At 36.8% G+C, this 20,950-nt stretch overlaps 2 protein-coding genes across 7 annotated transcripts in view; both read right to left on the reverse strand.

Moving 5' to 3' along the window:
- The window catches only part of LOC107739443 (uncharacterized protein KIAA0232-like), a 38,947-nt gene extending 36,019 nt beyond the window's left edge, over positions 1 to 2,928 (reverse strand). For 3 of the 5 annotated variants that reach the window (XM_016551579.1, XM_016551564.1, XM_016551550.1), the window contains exon 1: positions 2,610 to 2,927. The gene's annotated coding sequence lies outside the window, so the exon portion shown is untranslated. Of the gene's footprint in view, positions 1 to 2,609 lie in introns of all 5 variants that reach the window. The other 2 variants (XM_016551571.1, XM_016551558.1) reach the window with 1 other exon arrangement.
- Positions 2,929 to 10,264: 7,336 nt separating this feature from the next.
- Positions 10,265 to 20,950, reverse strand: part of LOC107739473 (tyrosine-protein phosphatase non-receptor type 5-like) — a 17,071-nt gene continuing 6,385 nt past the window's right edge. The window contains exons 4-15 of one of the 2 annotated variants that reach the window (XM_016551592.1): positions 19,637 to 19,834; positions 18,439 to 18,549; positions 18,251 to 18,328; positions 17,806 to 18,044; positions 16,745 to 16,931; positions 16,568 to 16,652; positions 16,379 to 16,458; positions 15,783 to 15,920; positions 15,211 to 15,321; positions 12,868 to 13,028; positions 12,667 to 12,780; positions 10,265 to 12,445 (exon numbers count right to left, since the gene is read on the reverse strand). In XM_016551592.1, the coding sequence (XP_016407078.1) occupies positions 12,352 to 12,445; positions 12,667 to 12,780; positions 12,868 to 13,028; positions 15,211 to 15,321; positions 15,783 to 15,920; positions 16,379 to 16,458; positions 16,568 to 16,652; positions 16,745 to 16,931; positions 17,806 to 18,044; positions 18,251 to 18,328; positions 18,439 to 18,549; positions 19,637 to 19,804 (1,566 nt within the window). In that variant the 5' untranslated portion in view covers positions 19,805 to 19,834 and the 3' untranslated portion in view covers positions 10,265 to 12,351. Of the gene's footprint in view, positions 12,446 to 12,666; positions 12,781 to 12,867; positions 13,029 to 15,210; positions 15,322 to 15,782; positions 15,921 to 16,378; positions 16,459 to 16,567; positions 16,653 to 16,744; positions 16,932 to 17,805; positions 18,045 to 18,250; positions 18,329 to 18,438; positions 18,550 to 19,636; positions 19,835 to 20,950 lie in introns of those variants that run through there. The other variant, XM_016551601.1, reaches the window with a different exon arrangement.

Raw genomic sequence — 20,950 nt, forward strand, 5'->3', positions numbered from 1 at the left:
CTGAATGTAAAATTTAACACCGCATACACCATCCTAACCCTCGCCAAAGAAGAGCTTAACTTTAGGTTGTTTACAAAAGAAATCTGTCAGTGTTCTTTTCATTTTCTCTCTCTCTTCTTCAGCCCATTCTTTTTCTCGCCGTTGTAAGTGGAAAGCAGTGACTGAGTGATTGACAGCTAATATTAACCAATCTAAAATCTGCATTAAAGTTAACAATGTAAGGAAAAAATCTGTTAATATATAATGTGTAGTTGTGATGCTCATACATTTTTGGTGAGTGCTCCAAAATTTCTGCTGGTGCTCCTAACTTTTTGAAGTTGGGAGTACCAGTGCTACAAAGTAAAAAAGTAAATTTCGAGCCCTGTGCGCATTTTGATAGTAATGCTGGTTCTGTAATCAGCAGGAAATCATCATCACGTGCTTTCAGATGGAGCAGAATTGACTACACATAGCCGTAGGTCACTGACAAGTTACGCAAAAAAACAAAAAAAAAACAAAACAAATCGCAGAGGATTTTATTGCGCGATTCTGAAATCGAAGAAATCGTTCGCGATAATGACAGCTGTTTGCATAGCTTCTCAGTGAACTACGGCTCTGTGAAGTAAATGCTGCTCCATCTGAAAGCATGTGAAAATACCACATTTAATAACATATTTTTACTCCAAACTCACTTCATAACGTCAGTCGAGTGTTTGAAATAAATCCGTCTGTGAGATGATGTGGCTTCTTAAACAGAATAAGGCATGCAACATATTTCATAGTATTTAAGCAGTGATAAAGGCATATTTTAATGAAAATTATAATACCAAGAACTCAGATAAACCGTATATTGCCGTAGTCGTGTGTTTATTAGTCACCTTGAATCAATGAAAGCAGTTGAATCTTCTGTTTATTCAGCTGCAACGATAGGCATTTTCTGGGTTTCTTCTGCTAGAGGTATTTGGAGTTTCAGCACAAGATCGCCCTCTGGCCTTTGGATGGAGATTTACTGCTGACCACAGAACCGTGCTTCACTGAAAGATACGCATGACAATCGCAGCTTCTGTCGAATCGCGATCTCGATTCCATTTCGATTTATCGTGCAGCACTAGTGTGTCCCCAGCTAAAGGGGAGCTTTCAATGAATAAGCCAAATTCTACATGCCCAAGAAAATTCCAAGCACTGTACTTTTACCCAAGACATGTGTTCGAGCGGACAAGACATTTGTTTCCACTCAAAAGTTGAAACTGAAAACTGTTCATACTGTTGGTTCAGCAGACTGAGGTGCGGAGTGGAACAGCGCCTTCATTTACTGTCACTGACTAGAAACATACTTTAGTTTATCTTTCTGCTTTCATCAAAGTCTTGATATTTACATTCATATAATGACTTTAATCCGCTAAAATTGCCCCAGAAGTTATAAAAATACCTCTGTAAAAGTCCGACAAGATTGCACAACAATATATTCTGCAGAACAATTAAGATCATGCACTTTTCTTTCAATTGCATTCCTTACAGATTAAAGTGGAATCTTGCGTGGGAACTACTAGTATAGCTATTGAATTTTGCCCCTTCACATGGCTTAAGTTAATTACGGTAGAATAAAAGCCGTAGTTAGTTGTAGTCATGTACTAAACGACCACCTGAAGGCGACACCTCCCCCGATGTGTCTGTAATACGTATGTTTGTTACCAACATTGAAACAGCGCGCATTGTTTGCCAATGACAGAAGACCAGCTACGAGCCAACTATCACCTGACACAAACCAGTGACCAGAAACCCGAACACTGAAGTCACTAAGTTTATAGCTTGCGATCATTTCAGTACGTTGAACGACAAAATAATGAAATCATGAATAATAAAGACCGTTTGTTTCAATAAAGATTCCCCTCCAAAGGCCACTGTCTATGAGCGCAGCAGACTAACCCCAAACCACTTTCCCCTTACTCAGCATGATTCAGCTAACATTCATGTTGTTCGGCTCAACTACACTGAGTGCAAAATATTATTATGCGCAAAGTGGGGCTGTCGCTCTGCTCCACATCCAGCCGAAGTTACCAAATGATTCGTGACAAGCGCTTTCCTTACATTGCGCAATAAGCCTCCTTTTCATGTTATGAAACGCACGATTTAGGCTTATTCAATTAGCACAATAAATATTATTGTAGCTTAAAGTACCATTCTGACGCAGTACAAATGTAAACAGATGACCGCTCATACAGTCTTGTTGGCTGGCAAACTCGGACACCATTTTACGCCACAGAGTGAAACGCTAGTCCCGGTTTATCACTTCCTCGAAAACTACAGGCAACGTAAATATTTTTACTTCACAACAAAGGTCCATACGTGTGCTTCGTGCAATAAATTCAAAAGCATACATGTCTAAATGGGAAAATGGGCGTTATTTATCCAAACAGTACGAGGTAGCGTTAAGCTATGCTAGTTGCACCGTTGTAGCTAAACCGGGGAGGAGGCGCGGCTGATTTGCCTGGCTACAGGCATTTGTAATAATACTTGACAAGACGGCCTAAAACGTTAGCTTTCGATTCAAATCAGACCTGGGGAGCATTACTAATATATATAACGCGCAACACATCGAAATGTAGCTTAATACGATAAAATAATCTTACCTGCTGTAACCCTACGCAGTGTGCTAAATAGCAGCAGGAGAAGCGATGACTTCTCTCCCCGCCGCTGCCGTTACGAGCTCGAGCTCTGAAGGTCCGCCGCAATAGCGTCACAGATATCAGGCGCGGGGTAAAGTATGTTACGTCCTTATCTCGGGTTAGGACGCAGCTGACGACATTTTGGATCAAGGTGGGCCTGTATCACAAGACTCTAAACATCATACGACTGTTCGTGTTGAGCCAACATGGCTGACAGGGTAGGACTTTAAAGGCGATTTCCGACTCCATTTTACTTATCTCCAGGCAACAAGACAGATTACAAATGTGTCGCCATGGCTGATATCCCTCCGCGAGCGCTTGCATCAGAACGACCTAGTTCTTGGCCGTCTTGTCTAATTAGAGTTAAATATACAGTCAGTCGAGATGTTCTGCGCTGCAGTGCAGTGTGTAAACGACCGCTTCTCTTTGGACATACTTTGAAAGGAACATAATTAGATTGTTTAATTGAATTTTTGAATTGAACGCCTTTATTGTCATTGTATTTTTCTGCATACAACGAAATTAGGAGCACTGCTCCTGACTGGTGTTATAAAAACAAACATATAACCACAGACAATAAATAAGACTATACAGTACAATTTTACAAGTAAATACAACAAGTGACCGAGTCGTTTGTTTATGACATACAGCAAATATTGCTAGATTTTGGGTCATTTTTTCAGTTGTTAACATAAAAGAATTTTAAAAACACAATTCTGATGTTGGTATTAGATTAAGGAGTACTTGCGTTAAAGTGAATAACATTTACAGTCAAACTTTACGTCTGTTTTACATAACAAGGTGTTCGCAATTATCACCATTTGAAATATTGCTGATTGTTACTTTACGTACAATTAAAAGAAACATAAATAAATTACATATTGTCATCCCTTATGTAATTAGATTGCCAGCATCCTTACTCCACAATATCATATACGTCTTTGGTAACTGAAAATAGCAAAGCATGTGCAGTCGTACTTGAGTTAATCAAGTGCTGGAAACATAGCATTTCTAGACCATTGAACAAAACATTTATGACAATAATTTAATTATATAGATATAAAATATAATTTTCCTCCTCTCTCATATTTTTTCATTAGCATATTCCGTAATATTAAAGAAGTTCACTTCCAGGATGAAAATTCTGTCATCATTTACCTCCACTTGTTCCAAACCTGTATGAGTTTCTTTCTTCTGTTGAACACAAAAGAAGATATTTTGAAAAATGTTGATATCCGAACAGTTGATGGCACCGTTGACTTCCATTTTTTTTCCCTACTTTGGAAGTTTCTTTCTTTCTCCCTCAAACAGCTTTGTCGGTATACAATGTGCCTCCTCCGTTCATTCCAGTAGCCCCTCACTGCAGAACAAAGATCCAGGGGGCGTGGTTGGATCCACATCTAGGGGGGTGGAGATTGGTAGGTTTAGGGGTGGAGATGGGTGAGTTTAGGGATCAGGGGGTGGAGACGGGTAGGTTTAGGTGTATGTAAGGTGGGAGGAGTTGGATCTGGATCCAACCACGCCCCCTGGATCTTGTGTTCTGCAGTGAGGACCATCTCGTTCATTTGGGCTACAGCCCACCGCACAAGCTCCCGGTCATGCTAATAAGAACGATTGGAGCCCCCTAGCGCTAGCGGCATAGTTCTGCTTCTCTGACAACTGAACGGATGTGCCTTCAACATTGTGATATTATTATTAACAATAATAATAACTATAAAAATAATATGTAGGCCTATGCAACTAATATTGTTGTAACGCTCTTTGATTCTGTAAATATATGAGATGAACACTGCTGCGTTAAGCAAATATTACAAAATATTACATTTGGGTATGTGAAGACAGCTTTGGGAAACAGACATGATATGGCATATTTATGTTAAAAATTAAGTAAATTGAGTAAAGTAGATTAGATAAAACATTTTCTCAGAAAATATGCAACACATTCTCTATTACTGGTTGTAGGCCTATCACAACTCATTGACTGGTAGGCTATATTTCAAACCAGTGTTAGGTAAATATTTTGATTTAGATTTTGATATATTTTATATTGCGTGCATAAAAAGTACAAAATATTTTTTAAAAGCCTGGGAAAATTGTGTCTATGTTTTCATACACTATATCTGTCAGTGTTACACAACAATAAACACGTGCAGCCCTGCAGCCGCAGTGTAATCATATATGTGACCCTGGAGCACAAAACCAGTCTTAAGTCGCTGGGGTATATTTGTAGCAATAGCCAAAAATACATTGTATGGGTCAAAATTATTGATTTTTCTTTTAATGCCAAAAATCATTAGGATATTAAGTAAAGATCATGTTCCATGAAGATATTTTGTAAATTTCCTACTGTAAATATATTAAACTTAATTTTTGATTAGTAATATGCATTGCTAAGAACTTCATTTGGACAACTTCAAAGGCGATTTTCTCAGTATTTTGATTTATTTGCACCCTCAGATTCCAGATTTTAAAATAGTTGAATCTCAGTCAAATATTGTCCTATCCTAACAAACTATACATCAATGGAAAGCCTATTTATTCAGCTTTCAGATGATATATAAATCTCAATTTGGAAAAATTTACCCTTATGACTGGTTTTGTGGTCCAGGGTCACAAATAGCCTTATCAACAACATTTGCCAATGTAATGAGGGTGTACCACTATACAGTACTCCATAATAACAACCTAATTCATGACTGTCATTCCAATTTATGATCATTTACACTTACAAGATGTAGAGGCAAATAAATAAATGAATAAAACCATTATAGGCTAATAAAGTGAAACAAAAACAGTTTCAAGGCAGGGATGATGGAAGTATTAGAATGTGTTATTTTAACAGAAGCAACCAAAACATTTTAATTTTATCATGCACATTTTAGTAGACACAATGAACAAAGTAAGTTTTGAAAAAATTGAATTGTATTGTAAGTTCCGGACCATTTCAAATAATCACAGGAAACAATACAATTGGGTTGCCATACATAGAAATGTAGATAAAATGATACATTTAAAATTTAGGATCAGTCATTAACATTAAAAATCTGTAGACTAAGGCAATACTGGGGGTTTTACCAGAACTGAAGGTTTTCCTCACTTGGCATGTGTCTGGCTCTTGCACCGTCTGCTGGTTGGGAGATGCTAATACATCAATACTGGCAGCTCCACAGAATAAATTAGGGTCACATTTTTTATCACATCATATTTACTTCCTTTAAATATTATGGTTAGAGAGTCGGACTTGTAACCCGAAGGTTTAGGGTTCGAGTCTCTGGTCCGGCAGGAATTGTCGGTGGGGGGGAGTGAATAACCAGCGCTCTCTTCCACCCTCAATACCACGACTGAGGTGAGACCCTTGAGCAAGACACCGAACCCCCAACTGCTCCCCGGGCGCCGCAGCAATATGGCTGCCCACTGCTCCGGGTGTGTGTTCACTACTGTGTGTGCGCACTTGGATGGGTTAAATGTAGAGCGCAAATTCCGAGTATGGGTCACCATACTTGGCCACACTTCACTGTACTTTATTTATTTAGTCATTTAGCAGACGTTTTTATCCAAAGCGACTTACAAATGAGGACAACAGAAGCAATCAATTGTAATATTAAAACAACTAAAAACAGATCCAAAACTAAAAGTTAAAACTTTATAAATACTACTTTTTAAAAAAAATTAAAAATAAAGAAATTAAATAAAAATGACAAATGCATACAACAAAATTTCAAAACTTAACATTTAAATGAAAAAAAAAAAAAAAGCTAAAAACAATTAGGAAACAATAGGAAAGAGGAGAAATAAAAAGCGATACTTATTATTATTATAAAAATTATAATTTGACAGCACTAATTCTATTTATCAGTCCCGTCTCTCAAAAAAAAAATCAAAGACTTTACTAGTTGTTTCAACTGACCATTTTATTAAAATGTAAAGTTGTGTGAAAAAATCCCAGGTCGCGGGTTGCGGGTTTTTGGGCTTATTTTAAAAAATATGGTTCCTTGTTAGGGAAATCTGACAAGCAACTTTGTTTCTTTATTTATGTTCGCCGTATTCTCCAATGCATTGAATGACACTCTGTCTGCTAATAAATAATTGATAATAAATAATATTGATGATAATAAATCATTAAAAACAATTGGGCTTGTTTTTGAAGTAGCGGTTGCTTCTTTGTCTTGCGAGAGTTGGCAACAGTGGTCGATGGTCTTTACACTCTTCGGTCTGCACACGAGGAGGCCGTCACGTGGTAAACTAAGCTTTTTTATACCCGTCTAACAAAATACTAAATTAATTCAGCTGGACACACTTTCCTTATTTTTTCCACAACAAATGGCCAAGCAAGCGCAGACACTGACAAGATACGCGATACAGAACGAGACCAAACGGGATTTCGTTGTTTCGTTTTCGCAAACATTTCATTGCAATATTTAGGTATCGATGCTATTAAAAACAATTTACATTTACAAAGTATGTATGAGCACAAGTATGTATAGCGGTATATATAACAGATATGTAGCAAAGTGAAAATAATCCTCTGTGAAATTCACTTTAATCATGGGGGATTAGCTATTTGAAAAATACTACATTTGGAATTGAAAATACCCCCTCAGATTCCCCAAGATTATTATTTTGTGTTAGGTAGTTATACAGCTTGCCCTGCCCAAAATTAATTTTATGCTCTCATTCACCGCACTACATAACTACTCCAAAAAGATGTTCACCAGTATCAGAAGGCTTAGAATTGTGATTGCACTGATGTGCTGTGATTTTGCATGTATGCTTTTATTTATAACCTGATGTGAACCAAATATCTTGTTTTAATTTGAGTAGAAAGAGATTCAATTATTCTTCAGACAGCCTGGGTGTCTGACAGGGAAACCATGACACTGGAAGCTATGAAAAAGCAAAATACAAGGTAGCTGCATGCAAAAGACTTCACATTTATATAGAATTCCTATAAACAAAATATTTTTTTGCTTGCTTTTTTGCCTTTTTTTAAAAGGCAAAAAATGGTGTGCTGCACTTGTAGTCAAGTTTTACAACAGGCTTATATTTACAGAAGCTATCCCAAGCATAGTCAGCCCAATCACATCTCACTTTCCTTTCTTTCAGGTCAATGTACAGCTCAGTATTAAATATTATATTGGTTTGAAATGATCACTGGGCAAAACCAGGTTAAACTAGACTTTAATAGATGGCACCTTGTCTCCATGTCAATCAAAGTCCAATCACCACATGGTCCTGATTAACAGAAAGGTGTTTTTATTTAAAAATTAAAGCTTATACCAATAATACAAGCCATGATATTGTAAACTTAGTCATGTTACATTCTATTTGGATTCAACAGCAGAGGAACAATACGAAAGCAATGAGGCAAATTGAATTTGAAAACAAAACATTTCTTCTTTTTTGAGATTGAGGGGCCGGTGCCAAACATTTCAACCAAAATCACAGGATAATAAATAAGCATAAAATATTAAAACACAGATCAACGCATGGTTTCTTGAAAATAAAGTCTAGAAAATATTTTGAGTGAAATGAAGAAGCAAAAGGTCAAATACTCAGGTGGCACTGAAATATATGAGCAATTAAGACAGCCGAGGTACAAGCCTCTGCATTCACATTCATAAAATCAGTTTTTCATCTTTGTGCTTGTTTTAGCTTTGTACAGTAGTGCATAAAGACATAGCTACTATGCTGGTAGTGAGTCGTTCATGATGATTAAATTAGTATCCATTTAAACATAAAACAGCACACTCTCTTTTAAATATATTAAAATCACTGTTAGGTGGATATAATCCAAGCTAGTTTGGCTCAGGATCTAATTTGTGTGTATAATATAATGATATACTTGTTTGTTGGTGCCTGTGTGTCTGTTACTCTTCTCTGGCAACACAGAGGGGCCCGCCAGATGGAGTGTTCTGTAGGAAGTGGGGTCCGACTGAGAGTGAGTGGGCAGTGAGCTGGGGGAGGAGTATGACTTCTCTAAACTGCTATATTGGCCCTTCTCTCAGTCTGTGAGTATGAACTATAACATTGAATCAAATGATTCTAACATGAAGTCGTTTGGTGCATGCATCAAAATATTAAATTGGTACACCCAATGAAAACAGGATTTATTTGTATGATCACTGGTGATTAAGGCTACAAACAGCCTGTTTTACTCTCAGTCTTTTTAGAATAGAATTTCCTCACGGTGGTTAAATTCCCTGACCTAAAACAGTATAGTTCTGAAAATGACAAGTTTGATGACTTTGGAAATGTTCAGCAAAGTTGTCCTGGCAGAAAACGTGTAAAACCAGTCAACGGCCATCAGGGTGATAAACAGCATGTAACAGACACACAGAGATTCTAGTTTTGAATACATTTAGGCGCTGTCCACAGCATTTGTGCCATTATAGTGATTACCTCAGAAAATACTTTCCTAGGTAGAAAAACTTCTGGTTATGCATTGCAGATGAGAGTGGAGTTGTTCCACGCTTACACGTAACGTGTGAAAGTGAATGCTTTTACAGGCTGCACCAATCACTGAAAGATTGTCAGTAAGCGATTCTCTCAAAACTATGATTTTTGTGTTTTTTTTTAAGAAACACACAGTGATAAGTCTAAAATATTTTCTGTGATAATTGACATAAATGCTGTAAATAGAGCTTGTATTTACATTCCTCTAAAAGAGTAAATTGAATCTCAAAACTATGATTTTTGTGTTTTTTTTTTAAGAAACACACAGTGATAAGTCTAAAATATTTTCTGTGATAATTGACGTAAATGCTGTAAATAGAGCTTGTATTTACATTCCTCTAAAAGAGTAAATTGATCACTGTAGATAAAAACCTGTTTTCTCACTCACTTGTACCTCACAAGATCAGTTTACATCAGTTTCCCAGTTTTAAGGGACAAGAACTGTGCCCACATATGATGTCTAAAACTGTTAGAATAAAACCAAGATGAAAGATTTCAGGTGGGAAAAAAGCTTAGCTGTTTGGCTGGAAGCAAGGCACTGATGTTCAACAGAGAAACTAGTTCCACAAAATGATAGAGATGGATAATAATTTACTGTACCATTTAAAAGTTTGGGGTCTGTAAGAGTTGTTTAAAGAAATTAATACTTTTATTCAGCAAGGATGCATTAAATAAATCAAAAGTGACAGTACAGACTTTCACAGTGTTACAAAATAAATAAATGATGTTCTTTTGAACTGTATATTCATCAAAGTGTAAATGAAAATGTATCACGATTTCCACAAAAATATCAAGCAGCGCAATGCTTTTCAACATTGCTAATAATAATAAATGTTACTTTAGCACCAAATCAGCATATTAGAGTGATTTCTGAAGGATTGTGTGACACTGAAGACTGCAGTAATGGCTTCTGAATATTCAGCTTTGTCATCAAAGGAATAAATTACATTTGACTTTTTACTGTATTTTTGATCAAGTAAATGCAGCCTTGTTGAACATAAGAGACTTCTTTCAAAAACAAAAACAAATCTTACCAACCCCAAACTTTTGATCGTTAGTGTGTATACTGTATAATAATAATAATAAACTATAAAACTTAATTTAAATCTAGATTTTGATTTTAAATCTACAAATTTTTTTTTTTGCAAATCATAAAGTACTTGCAATTTACTGTAATTAATTATTCTGCAATTATGTAATGAAGATTCAGTGTTGATTCAGTGTCAGCAAACAATGGCACAAAACACTAGACTAACATGCAATGTAAGAAAAGATAAACTGTTCAAAGAAAGGCTGGGTAAGCGAGAGAACAGGTTTTAACGTGGGAATTTAGATTTTTCACTTTAAAAATATATAAATGCTGGTTTCTTACATGTACACAATTCCACATGTTGGTGTTAAAACTTCAGTTTTCAAAGTGTGTAAATATAGAATTAGGATTGTTCAGGTTTTGTGGTATGGACCAATCACTACAGTCTTTGGCAGTGTAATAACAGCACAAAAACAGACAAAACTCTTTCAATAAATAGGACTAATATGTCAGTTCATTAAAACAAATAAAATTCACTTAGTACCAACTAAAACACGAAAGCAGTTCTGCATTAATAAAAAGACTATAACAGCAGCGATTAAAGTATGTGAATGAAAGTCATTCTCATTTCTGGCAAACTATCATGAGGCCTTGAACTAACAACACTTACAAAAAAAAGTACAATCTCTTGTGCAACAAGGAGGTGTTTTCAAGCTTCTGTAAACTTCCTAATTTCAGCTCAGAGATGCCTGGAAGGAAACATCAATTTGAAGACATATGACTAGCTCGAGAACAACTGGAGACAATTAGGGTGGTAGCAGTACTGTCTAAAGAAATTCAAAGAAGAACTTGCATTGGTACTTCCAGCTGGATCACATGGGACCGTCGATTGAAGATGCTTATTCCAACAGCAGACACTCTGCTGTATCAGAAGCTTTTGCACATAATCACACACAGATGTCAAACATTTCCTTGCTCATAATTAAAAAGAAGTTCAAAAAGTACTTGCTCATGCAAACTGCAAGTCTCAGCAAAGCTGTACGAGCTGCCGACTCGGGCAAATACTGATTATACATCTTAACTAATCAGATACGCAGACCCACATATAAACAATGCTAAATGTAACCAGAGTAAAACAAGCTCATAAAATAAATAGAAATTAGCAAAAAAAACTTCACAACTACATATGTCCCATTGTCGTCATATCAACTATTGATACAAGCTGTGATTTACAAATTTAACATTAGTTGGATACAGTGTTTCGGCATTTTGATACATAAAACTTTGAGGTGCAGCATCAATGCTTTTTAGAGTCCAACTAAAATGTTTCACACGATATAGCGTCTGACAACACGCAAACCGAGAAGGCAAAGGTATGCTGTACGGAGATCAGTCTTACCAAACGAGACAATGACAGGCTGTAACACCACACTGCCTTTAGCTCTGCCCGACAACATTTACACACAACCATACAGACCCCAGTACGAACAGAAAGACACATATTAAGGCCATTTTGTATTAAATGTGGTAGGCTAACCTCTTCTAGAGACCGACCACACATCCGGAGTTAAAGTCTGATAATCATCGAACACATAGTAAACATTATCTCTCTCTCTCCTGTTTCTACGACACTATCTCTCTCTCACACACACACACACACACATACACACTTTACAACAAATCTCATCTTAACACTGAGTTATAAATCCTGTAAAAATGTCTTAGCAGTAAAAGGAAAATTGCTGTATTTGTAGGCTCAGAAATTGAAGAGGTCCCTAAACCTAATGGTACATTTACTTTATAAATGGAGGCCTTGGTGTGTGCTTGTTATTGTGTTCATACCACTGCATATGAAGTATGCACGCATTCAAACATTGTCATGTTTGAGCACTGATGGTCTGCTGATCGTTATTATGTGGGCAGTACTTGTGTATGAGAGAACTTACCGCTTTATGTCTGTTGTGTTACTGTTATAGTAAAGAATAAAGAAAAAGTATATTTAATAACTGACTGGCGTATCGATGTGGGATTTAGGTATTGGAGATTGAACTCAGCTAAAACCTAATATTGGGTCTGCTCCTAAAACGACATTCAACCTAAACTTCTGTTGTGTTTGAAGACATGAGACTTTAGGTACTGAGGGTCAGTCCCAGCCCCATGTGTTGGGATGAAGGTCAACTGCTCTGTGAGGAGTGATGGGAAGGTTGTGCGCTCATGGAGGCTTTACTCTTCTGAGGTCTTCCGAAGCAGTCTTTCATACAGGCTGAGTACATGATGAACAAACTGATACTGCTCCGCTGTCTGGATCATGCCGCCTCTAAAAGCACAACAACAACAACATGAGGCCAACTGTTATTGTGCTTAATAGCATCTAGCAGTCCAACTTCGCACTTAACAATAGCCTAATGGTCTTGCAAGGATTTTTCTCCATGACTTCAGGTTGGCCCGGAGGCCAAACAGCTAACATTTATTCTGCTGCTGTCTCAGTACTCAAACTGACTCTTGTGTTTAAAAGAATGTACAGTATATATATTTTACCTGTCCAAGCGTAGCTGGCTAGTGGTCTTCAGGATGTCAACCACCCCTTCATTACTTAGCTGCTGGCACAAGATGGAGGTAGCAATGAAACAGCCAGTGCGTCCAATCCCTGCACTAAGAGTAGAGAAATCGCTGTTTAAATATATTAGCTTTATCTTTTTACTATGTCACTTTAACAGCTTTTTGTGAAAAGTGTGTTACCTGCAGTGGACAATGACAGGGCCACTGTTGGGCGGAGCCTGTTTCCTCACTTCTTCCACTTCCTTAACCAACTCCAAAAGAGGCGGGGCCTTGTCTGGAGTTTTCTGATCTGGCCAGGATGTGTACCAGTACTGTTTGAGAGTGCGCTCCTCACCCTCACTCTACACACACAAACATTCACCAACATGTAAATGCACGTTTGCAGTTCATCAAAGCTGTGTTCACACTTCACAAATTTGACCCCAATTTGGCCATATGAGACAAATTTTGCAAAGCCCACAAGATTCCTCTGATCCTAGGCCAAAATCTGTAACTTTTGATCACTAGTTTGGCATTTTTGCTAACAGCGATTGGTGACTACTGCAATCTGATCAAATTCTGCATTGTGGCTTCTCCTATGACAACCATCAAATCAAGAACCATTAGGAAGACAGAAAATGCACCACTTGCTCCACACACATCACCATCACCAAACATGTAATGGATTGATGATGTAAAACCTATGCCTATGCCCATTTTTAATGAGATTAAATGGCTTATACCTGGGATCGTATTAGTACAGTCTGACAAGCAACAATTGTAAAGGACTTGTATAGAGTGCACCCTGCTTAACACACATTTATACACAGGAGCGTTTCTAGCCTTCCATCAGTACTGGGGTACTGTTCAAATGAATTAAACTGAATCATGAACAATTTCAGACTATTTTGTAAACCCATTTGACTGATTAGATCAATAATGATTAATTCACAATGGCTAGTTCTGATTCTATACAACCGACAGAAAAGACACACGACATGATTGCTGTAATATTTTTAGGGAAAACGATTATCAGGTTGGTATAAGGTAATCTCCACCATCAGTAATATTTTACTCCGGCTCGTGCCCCAGTGAAAAGGGTCTAGCCACATACACAGACCAAATGAAGCTCATACTAACATATATACACATTGTTTGATATATCTCAAGATATCTTACACAGATTTTGTGATTAACTACATTTTATGTGAAATACTGCATTGCTAAGAATATTTGTTGCCATGGCAGCCATGCCTCCAGAGGAGACAGTAGAAAACATAAGAAGCAAAAAAATATTACGCTCAACCTAGACTTCTCTCTTTCTGTCCCTCTCATCTTTCTTCTCTTTCACACAAACTTTTAGGAGGTTAGACTCTTCCATATACATTAGTTATACTGTATTGTAATCTCTACATAAAAGAAACTTGAAAAATAAATTAGATTTGACAAGTAGAAATTACTTTTAAAAAGTGATGGCTTTTAAACACAGCACTTATTCTGCATTCTCAGATTGCACCTTTTTTGGTCTCTGAATTCTACTCTACGCAAAATATGATACAGTCTGTCAGTCTTGTCTTTCATGGGCTATAAACAAATTCAATGTTGCTGCAATGTTGTAATGCAATATTAACCTGTAGGTTGCACTGTCATCAAACTGCTCTGGTACCCTCAGGGCATGGTCACATGACGCATGACATATGCCACATTTTGTTTCAATAGACCAAGATATAGCCTTTGGCACAGCTTTGAAATGTGTCGAAATTCTATTCATTTACTTGGTAGCATTTTGCCAAATTTAATACTAATAATAAAAAAATACAATAAATGCCATGATGCTTGGTAACCAATTAAATATATATTTAAAAAGTAACAAACTTTTTGGTAAAAATTTTACTGTTAAAATGAAATAAATTAATACATTAAGATTCCTTTAATCATTAGTTTGCATATAAAACAGAAAAAAAGCAAATCAGTTATTTTTTATTAAAGGGGTCATGTGGTGCGATTTCAAGTTTTCCTTTCTCTTTTGAGTGTTACAAGCTCTTGGTGCATAAAGAAGATCTGTAAAGTTGCAAAGACTAAAGTCTCAAATCCAAAGAGATATTCTTTATAAAAGTTAAGAGTCAACCACGCCTACCTAAAACGGCTCGTTCTAACACACCCCCACATGTCTACGTCACTATGTGGGAAGATTTGCATAACACCGCCCAAATGTTGCCAATCAGAGCAGACTGTGCTTGTCAAAGGAGGGGGCTTTGTTGAAAACGACGTGTTTGAGAGAGGCGGGGCATAGAGGACCTACAATAATGTACAGTATTTGAAAAATAATGTATTTTTTGAACATTAAAGCATGTCAACATATTCTGTTACACCAAATACACAAAATAATGATCTTTAAAATATCATCATATGACCCCTTTAAAACCTTTCAACATAATCATCCAGGACATAATCACATGATGCATCAAACTCAAACCTGTTCCTCACAGTAAAAACAGCTCTTCTCTCTATGTGTGAACACACACACTTTAACACAAAACAAACCTTCACAGTGAAAATCCTTAGACTGTAGTCATCTGCCTGGATGACCTGTTTGACAGTGATCTCGATACCTTCACAGATGACTCTGTCCTCTGGCCAGTATTCTGTGCATTTCTGTGGGACACACACACAAATATGTTTTTTTTCCTCCTCGATTCATATGTTTTATTCAGTCCAGCAAAGCCCATTTTAAACCATTCAGTCAAATTTGATTCACGATCCCTGATAACTCACTAGAATTCACCTAAATATTGCAAGGCACGTAAAGAGTCAAAATCACCTCAATCACATGTCTTTATTTAATTTTTGACTTCCGCAAAATACCTAAAGTTACAAATTAACATTTGGGAATATAATAAGTGATTTGATGTTCAGCCTGAGTTAGTGCTCAGTATTGAATAGTGACAGCACTAGAGGTTGGACAAGAACTATTTACTGTTAATTCAAGTTTGCATAACCCTGATAATTAAAGAGAGAATACATCATAATAATTAAAATATCTCAAAGATGTTTAATTGCTTAGCATGAAAGACTGATTCATCCCAATCATGTGATATGTGTGGATATAGCCAGACCTCGTTTTTTTCTTCAATGTTGGTGATCATGACAATAATGGGACAGCGCTCCTGCCAAACCATCTTCCAGAAATCCCCCACTGTGTTTACAGTTGGACCCTGTGTAGCGATGTATGCCCTTTCTTTCCCTCCATAGCCCTAAAGGAAAAAAGCCAATTTGAATGAAAGAAGAACCTTATATGGCTGATTAGAGAGCCTTAACTTTTCAGCCTACTGCACTTCTATGTAATCAGAAATAGTGCATTCACTTGCATAATCACATAAAATGGTTATTTTTCAAACATTATCTAGTCTCCCAAAACTAATAGTTTGTAAAAAGTTATGGCATAAAAAAGCTTTACTCAGCTAAAAAATTTAAACAAAAAAAGTTAGGGTTCATACATTTATTACCTTAACTTAAAGGCCAAATGACAGAATGTTACAGAAATATTGCAAGAATGAAACAATATTTAGACAATGCTAAATGATCAACAACTAAAGATTTGGTTGTTTCATCACAAACTAATTTGTTCAGTTTATTAAAAATGAACACATAACAGCTTAAATACTTTATCAACAAGCAAAATAAGATTATCATTTGATGCTAACACACTCACCTTCAAATAATTAGCGTTGATGTAGGTGCTGAGAAAATCACCTTCCTCTTTTGCTTGTAAGCAAACTCTGCTGTGTGTGTCTGCAATTGAAAGGTTAGATCTTACAAACACAAAGATATGGCAGTATCATCAGTAACAAACCTCATTAGCCATTCCCACATTTTACTATATACAGAGTATTATACACACTTGGTAGTATGGTTTTGTAGCGATTCTTCCTCACCACGCCAGGAAAATTATATTCTTTTGGGTCCACGAAATTCATGGGTGTTTCCTGTTTCCACCAGATGCACAAGATGAGAAGTGGCATCATGTTACAATAATTGTTTTATAGTGTACATTGATGTTACTGTGAGTGATACTCACATAGAACTCGGCCTGCAGTGCAGCGTCATCCAGTGCACGCTTGTGCAGCTGCTCGGGGGTGAGCAGGTTGGATACGTTCTGCAGGTATTCCTGTGCGCTCTGCTCTCTAGGGGACAGCAGCGCTCCATAGGGCTCTGTAGTACCAGGGGTGCACATGTCCAACGTCAGCGACACGTTAGAACCTCTCCTGAAAATCACAACAGAGTTTGTGTGATGTCCCCAATGTAAAACTATGTGATTTCAGATGCATTTTTCAAGTTCTTTATTAAAACTTGTAAAATTAGTGAGAACAGGTCACATGTATTTTGACTACTTTTCTTTTTAATAGTAGTTTTGTCATGACAACTCTCGGAGGGCATGGTAATGTACATGACAATGTTAATGTATCTGGTCTTGGCGCAAAAGTACCGAGACTTGCTATTGCCAATACATCCACAACATGCTGCTGTGAGCATGTAAGAATATTGCTGCTGCAAATATAACATACATGAAATAACCCCATATAGCATACATGAATCACCTCGTAGCAGATCTATACAGGTGGAGCTGGGGAAGGTGGAGGGTTTCTGAAGCAAGCTGCAACTGCTACGGCAAGCACTAGTCATATATTTGAATGTTGAGCAGCGAACTAATTGGCTACCGATACAGGAGAGAACCAATCAGCTGTGCCATGTGATAATGATGTCATTACGTCAGATTGAGTTAGACCTATCGGACTGCGCCATCTAGAGTTTCATGCCAGAACTCTGTATTTTTACGCACTTTAGAATATGACATTCTGAATAAATGAACAGGCAATTCATCTGTAGTTAAAATATTTATTTAAAGTTGCCTTTTAATATTTAACAATTGCTTTTTAATGTTTAATTATGACACAAGTGGTTAGCCTTTCCATCATCACCACTAGCTATATATGATTCTTTCCTCATTAAAATATTCAGCACACTGTTACATTAAACACTGAACTGAACTCTCAAAGCCATCATAGAATATTCCAAAAGCAAACAACAACAAATTATTTATAAGATGTAATACACATCAAATGCAAAGCATTTTCTTACCTTTCCTGCAAGCCTACAGTTTTGACAGTGAGAGTGGCAGGGTCAGCTTCGGTCTTCATGTCCATAAAGCAGTCAAACACGGGTGTCTCCGGAACAGCATCCAGCTCGTAGAAATCCTCCTGTTTAGCATCTGTCCATTCTGAATATGTAAAAGAGGGCTGCCTGCTCATGGACTGACGACGGTCATCAGGGAAGCAAGATGGGTTGCCAGGCACCAGGGTTTTAATGCAGAACAGCGTCTGTTGTGACAGCAAGTGGGAGGGAAAAGGAAAGTTCAAGCTTTACACAAAGGAATGAGAGCATGCTTGTTTCAAATAAGCTGCGGCAACACTTTGTACTGAGCACATGCTGTCATGCAGTTTGACGGAAATCAAGTTATTGTATAAACAGGCTAAACTAAAGCTCTGAGTAACAAAAGGCGAACACATAAAAAAAACATACTCACTCCAGTACCAAGGATGACTACACCTAAGAAGAGTGTGGCTATGAGGGGCAACAAGCTTTCCACCCTCCATATCTCCATCTGCAGACGATCAACGACATATGATTGTGAATCCCTTTTAAATTCTCTTTCACATCAGTGTTTTTCATTCTGTTCTGACAGAGAAGATATTTCAGCTCTAGTGCCATCACCTGTTGATCATAGGCATCACTGGTGGAGAGAAGGTACTGAAGGAGATCCAAAACTTTATGTGCTGCTGGAAAAGCCCTGTATCCATTCAGCATGTAAAGGACCCACAAACCCTGAACACATCAACAATACACACTTACTATCACACACAAACCCTTCAAAAGACAACAGTGACTTACATATCAACAACTAGGAATGGCAAAGAAAGATATGAGACATTGGATATGAATCACTAAATGTGTTTTGGTATTTTGCCACAAGTTTAATTTCAAATAAATAAATGATTATTGTTTCGCAAATATACAACGTTCAAAAGTTTGGGATGGGCAAGATTTTTTTTTTTATAATTGTTTTTGAGTTTTGTTAAGTGTCTTATGCTCAACAAGGTTGATTTTAAAATGTAATTGATTCAAATGATGGTGAAGATGAATTTTCAACAGCCATTACTCCAGTCTACAGTGTCACATGATCCTTCAGAAATCATTCCAATATGCAGATTTGCTGTTAAGAAACAAATATTTTTGTGGAAACCATGATACATTTTTTTTAGGATTCTTTGATGATTAGCAAGTTCAAAAGAACAGCATTTATTTGAAATAGAAACCTTATGTTACATTAAATAACTTTATTGTCACTTGATCAAGTTTATGCATCCTTGCTGAATAAAAGTATTCATTTCGTTCAAAAAAGAAAAAGTACTGACCCCAAACTTTTGAATGGTAGTTTATGTGTATACATAAGTCTTGCACAGCTGTTTGCTGGTTTGTCAGACAGGAAGGCATGCGGTGCAGTTATTGACTATAGGGTCAATCACAGCAGACCCTGGAACAGCCTGTTTTTCTATACTTGTATGCACAAACACATTCAAACACAAAGACATATAAGCACACACCATAACAACTGTTTTATTGTCCATTTACATGACAAAAACCTTCATTATAAATTTAAAACATTCCTGGTTAAAAAAAAAAAACTAAAATAATTTAGCTACACAACAAAATTATCAACTGCTTAATTTCAGCTAAAAGCCAAATTTGCCACTTTTAGACCAAACCAGAACATAGGCATAACTGAAACACTCTCACACATACAGCCATAAAAATCAATAAATAGTTAATGGTGTGCACATCTGCATAAAGAGTGATATGTATGTGTTAAGGAGTTATTTGCTAACTATTTGAGAAATGTGCATAAACTCACTGTGAGTTGAGACAGTGTGTACAGCAGGAGGAAAGAACCAGCTGTGACACTTGCTTTCAATATTCTTTCCCATAGAGCAATCCCAACCCCTGGCAGGGGATCGTCGGTAAGTGGGGTGGCACTCTCCTGCTCTTTGGGTGCATCCTCTCCAACAGGGGCTTCTGCCATGCTGTCTTAAAACGTCCTGTTTTTAAACAGCTGAAACAGACACAGAGAAAACCATGTACCATCTACTAGAGGCAGAAGATAATAAAATGAGTGTAAAAATATACAGCAAAAACAATAGAGCAAACAGCAGCAAGTAGCAATGGCAGCAACGCAGCTGAATGTAATCACAGAGTAGTATACTACAGCTTCTGCAGTACAGTCTCATAATTCATGGCATTGCTGTGGGAGGAATGACACATTTAGAGGTGGACTATGCAAATGAGACAGTGCTGCGGACATAACGCTATCACGGGGTGTTATGCCATATACAGTGTGAACTGTGCTGTAGCAGTCTTATCACAAGATCCATAATGGTTAGCATTAAGAAAAGATTTGAGGTTTGAGCAGCAGAGTAATGATGTTCTAATTGCATTACATTCACCATCTAGTTTTGCATGATTAATGTTAGTCTACTGTTTTATTTCTTATTCATTAAATGAGAACCATTGACCATATGGAATCTTTTTTTTTTAATCAGGTTTCAATGCATGTTAAGGCACGAGCTGAAGTCAGCTTTTCTTAAACCAAAATATTCCCACATCATTTGAGAGTTACTGCTGATCAAATTTTTATCACATTCTTTCTTTTTTTTATATTTAAACACTTCACTGTGCACTGACAGTGACTATCACTTTTCAAAAATTAAAGGTGTACAATATCACTGCTTTGTCAAAGTTAAAGCTGAATTTCAACATAATTTCAACTGTGATTCAACCATTAATAAACCAGTCAATATAATTTTGATAAATCCATGATTTATAAATCCATGCAACAATGAAAATGGAACCTAGTAATCAATTCATTCCAGTAGTCAGCTGCTTTGCTGGAATATTGTATCGCTACAACATTAATTTAAAAAAGCACCTACAATGCTTTACTTTGATAAATAATATTTAAATACAAGTTAATTTAGGGAAATAAATAGATGATCACATTTTCAGTTTTGTCAAATGTTAAAGTTCTATAGAGAATAGCCATGTTCTGATTTTGATGTACATAAATCTTTGTCCCAAAGTGACCATTTTAATTTAGAAAAGGGTTAAAGGGTACGTTTTAAATATACATTTTGAAATCTTGATGTAGGTACCATGGTAACAATTCATATAT

Source organism: Sinocyclocheilus rhinocerous, unplaced genomic scaffold (genome assembly GCF_001515625.1).
Source record: "Sinocyclocheilus rhinocerous isolate Xijiao unplaced genomic scaffold, SAMN03320098_v1.1 scaffold371, whole genome shotgun sequence".
In the NCBI taxonomy this organism is placed as follows: Eukaryota; Metazoa; Chordata; class Actinopteri; order Cypriniformes; family Cyprinidae; genus Sinocyclocheilus; species Sinocyclocheilus rhinocerous.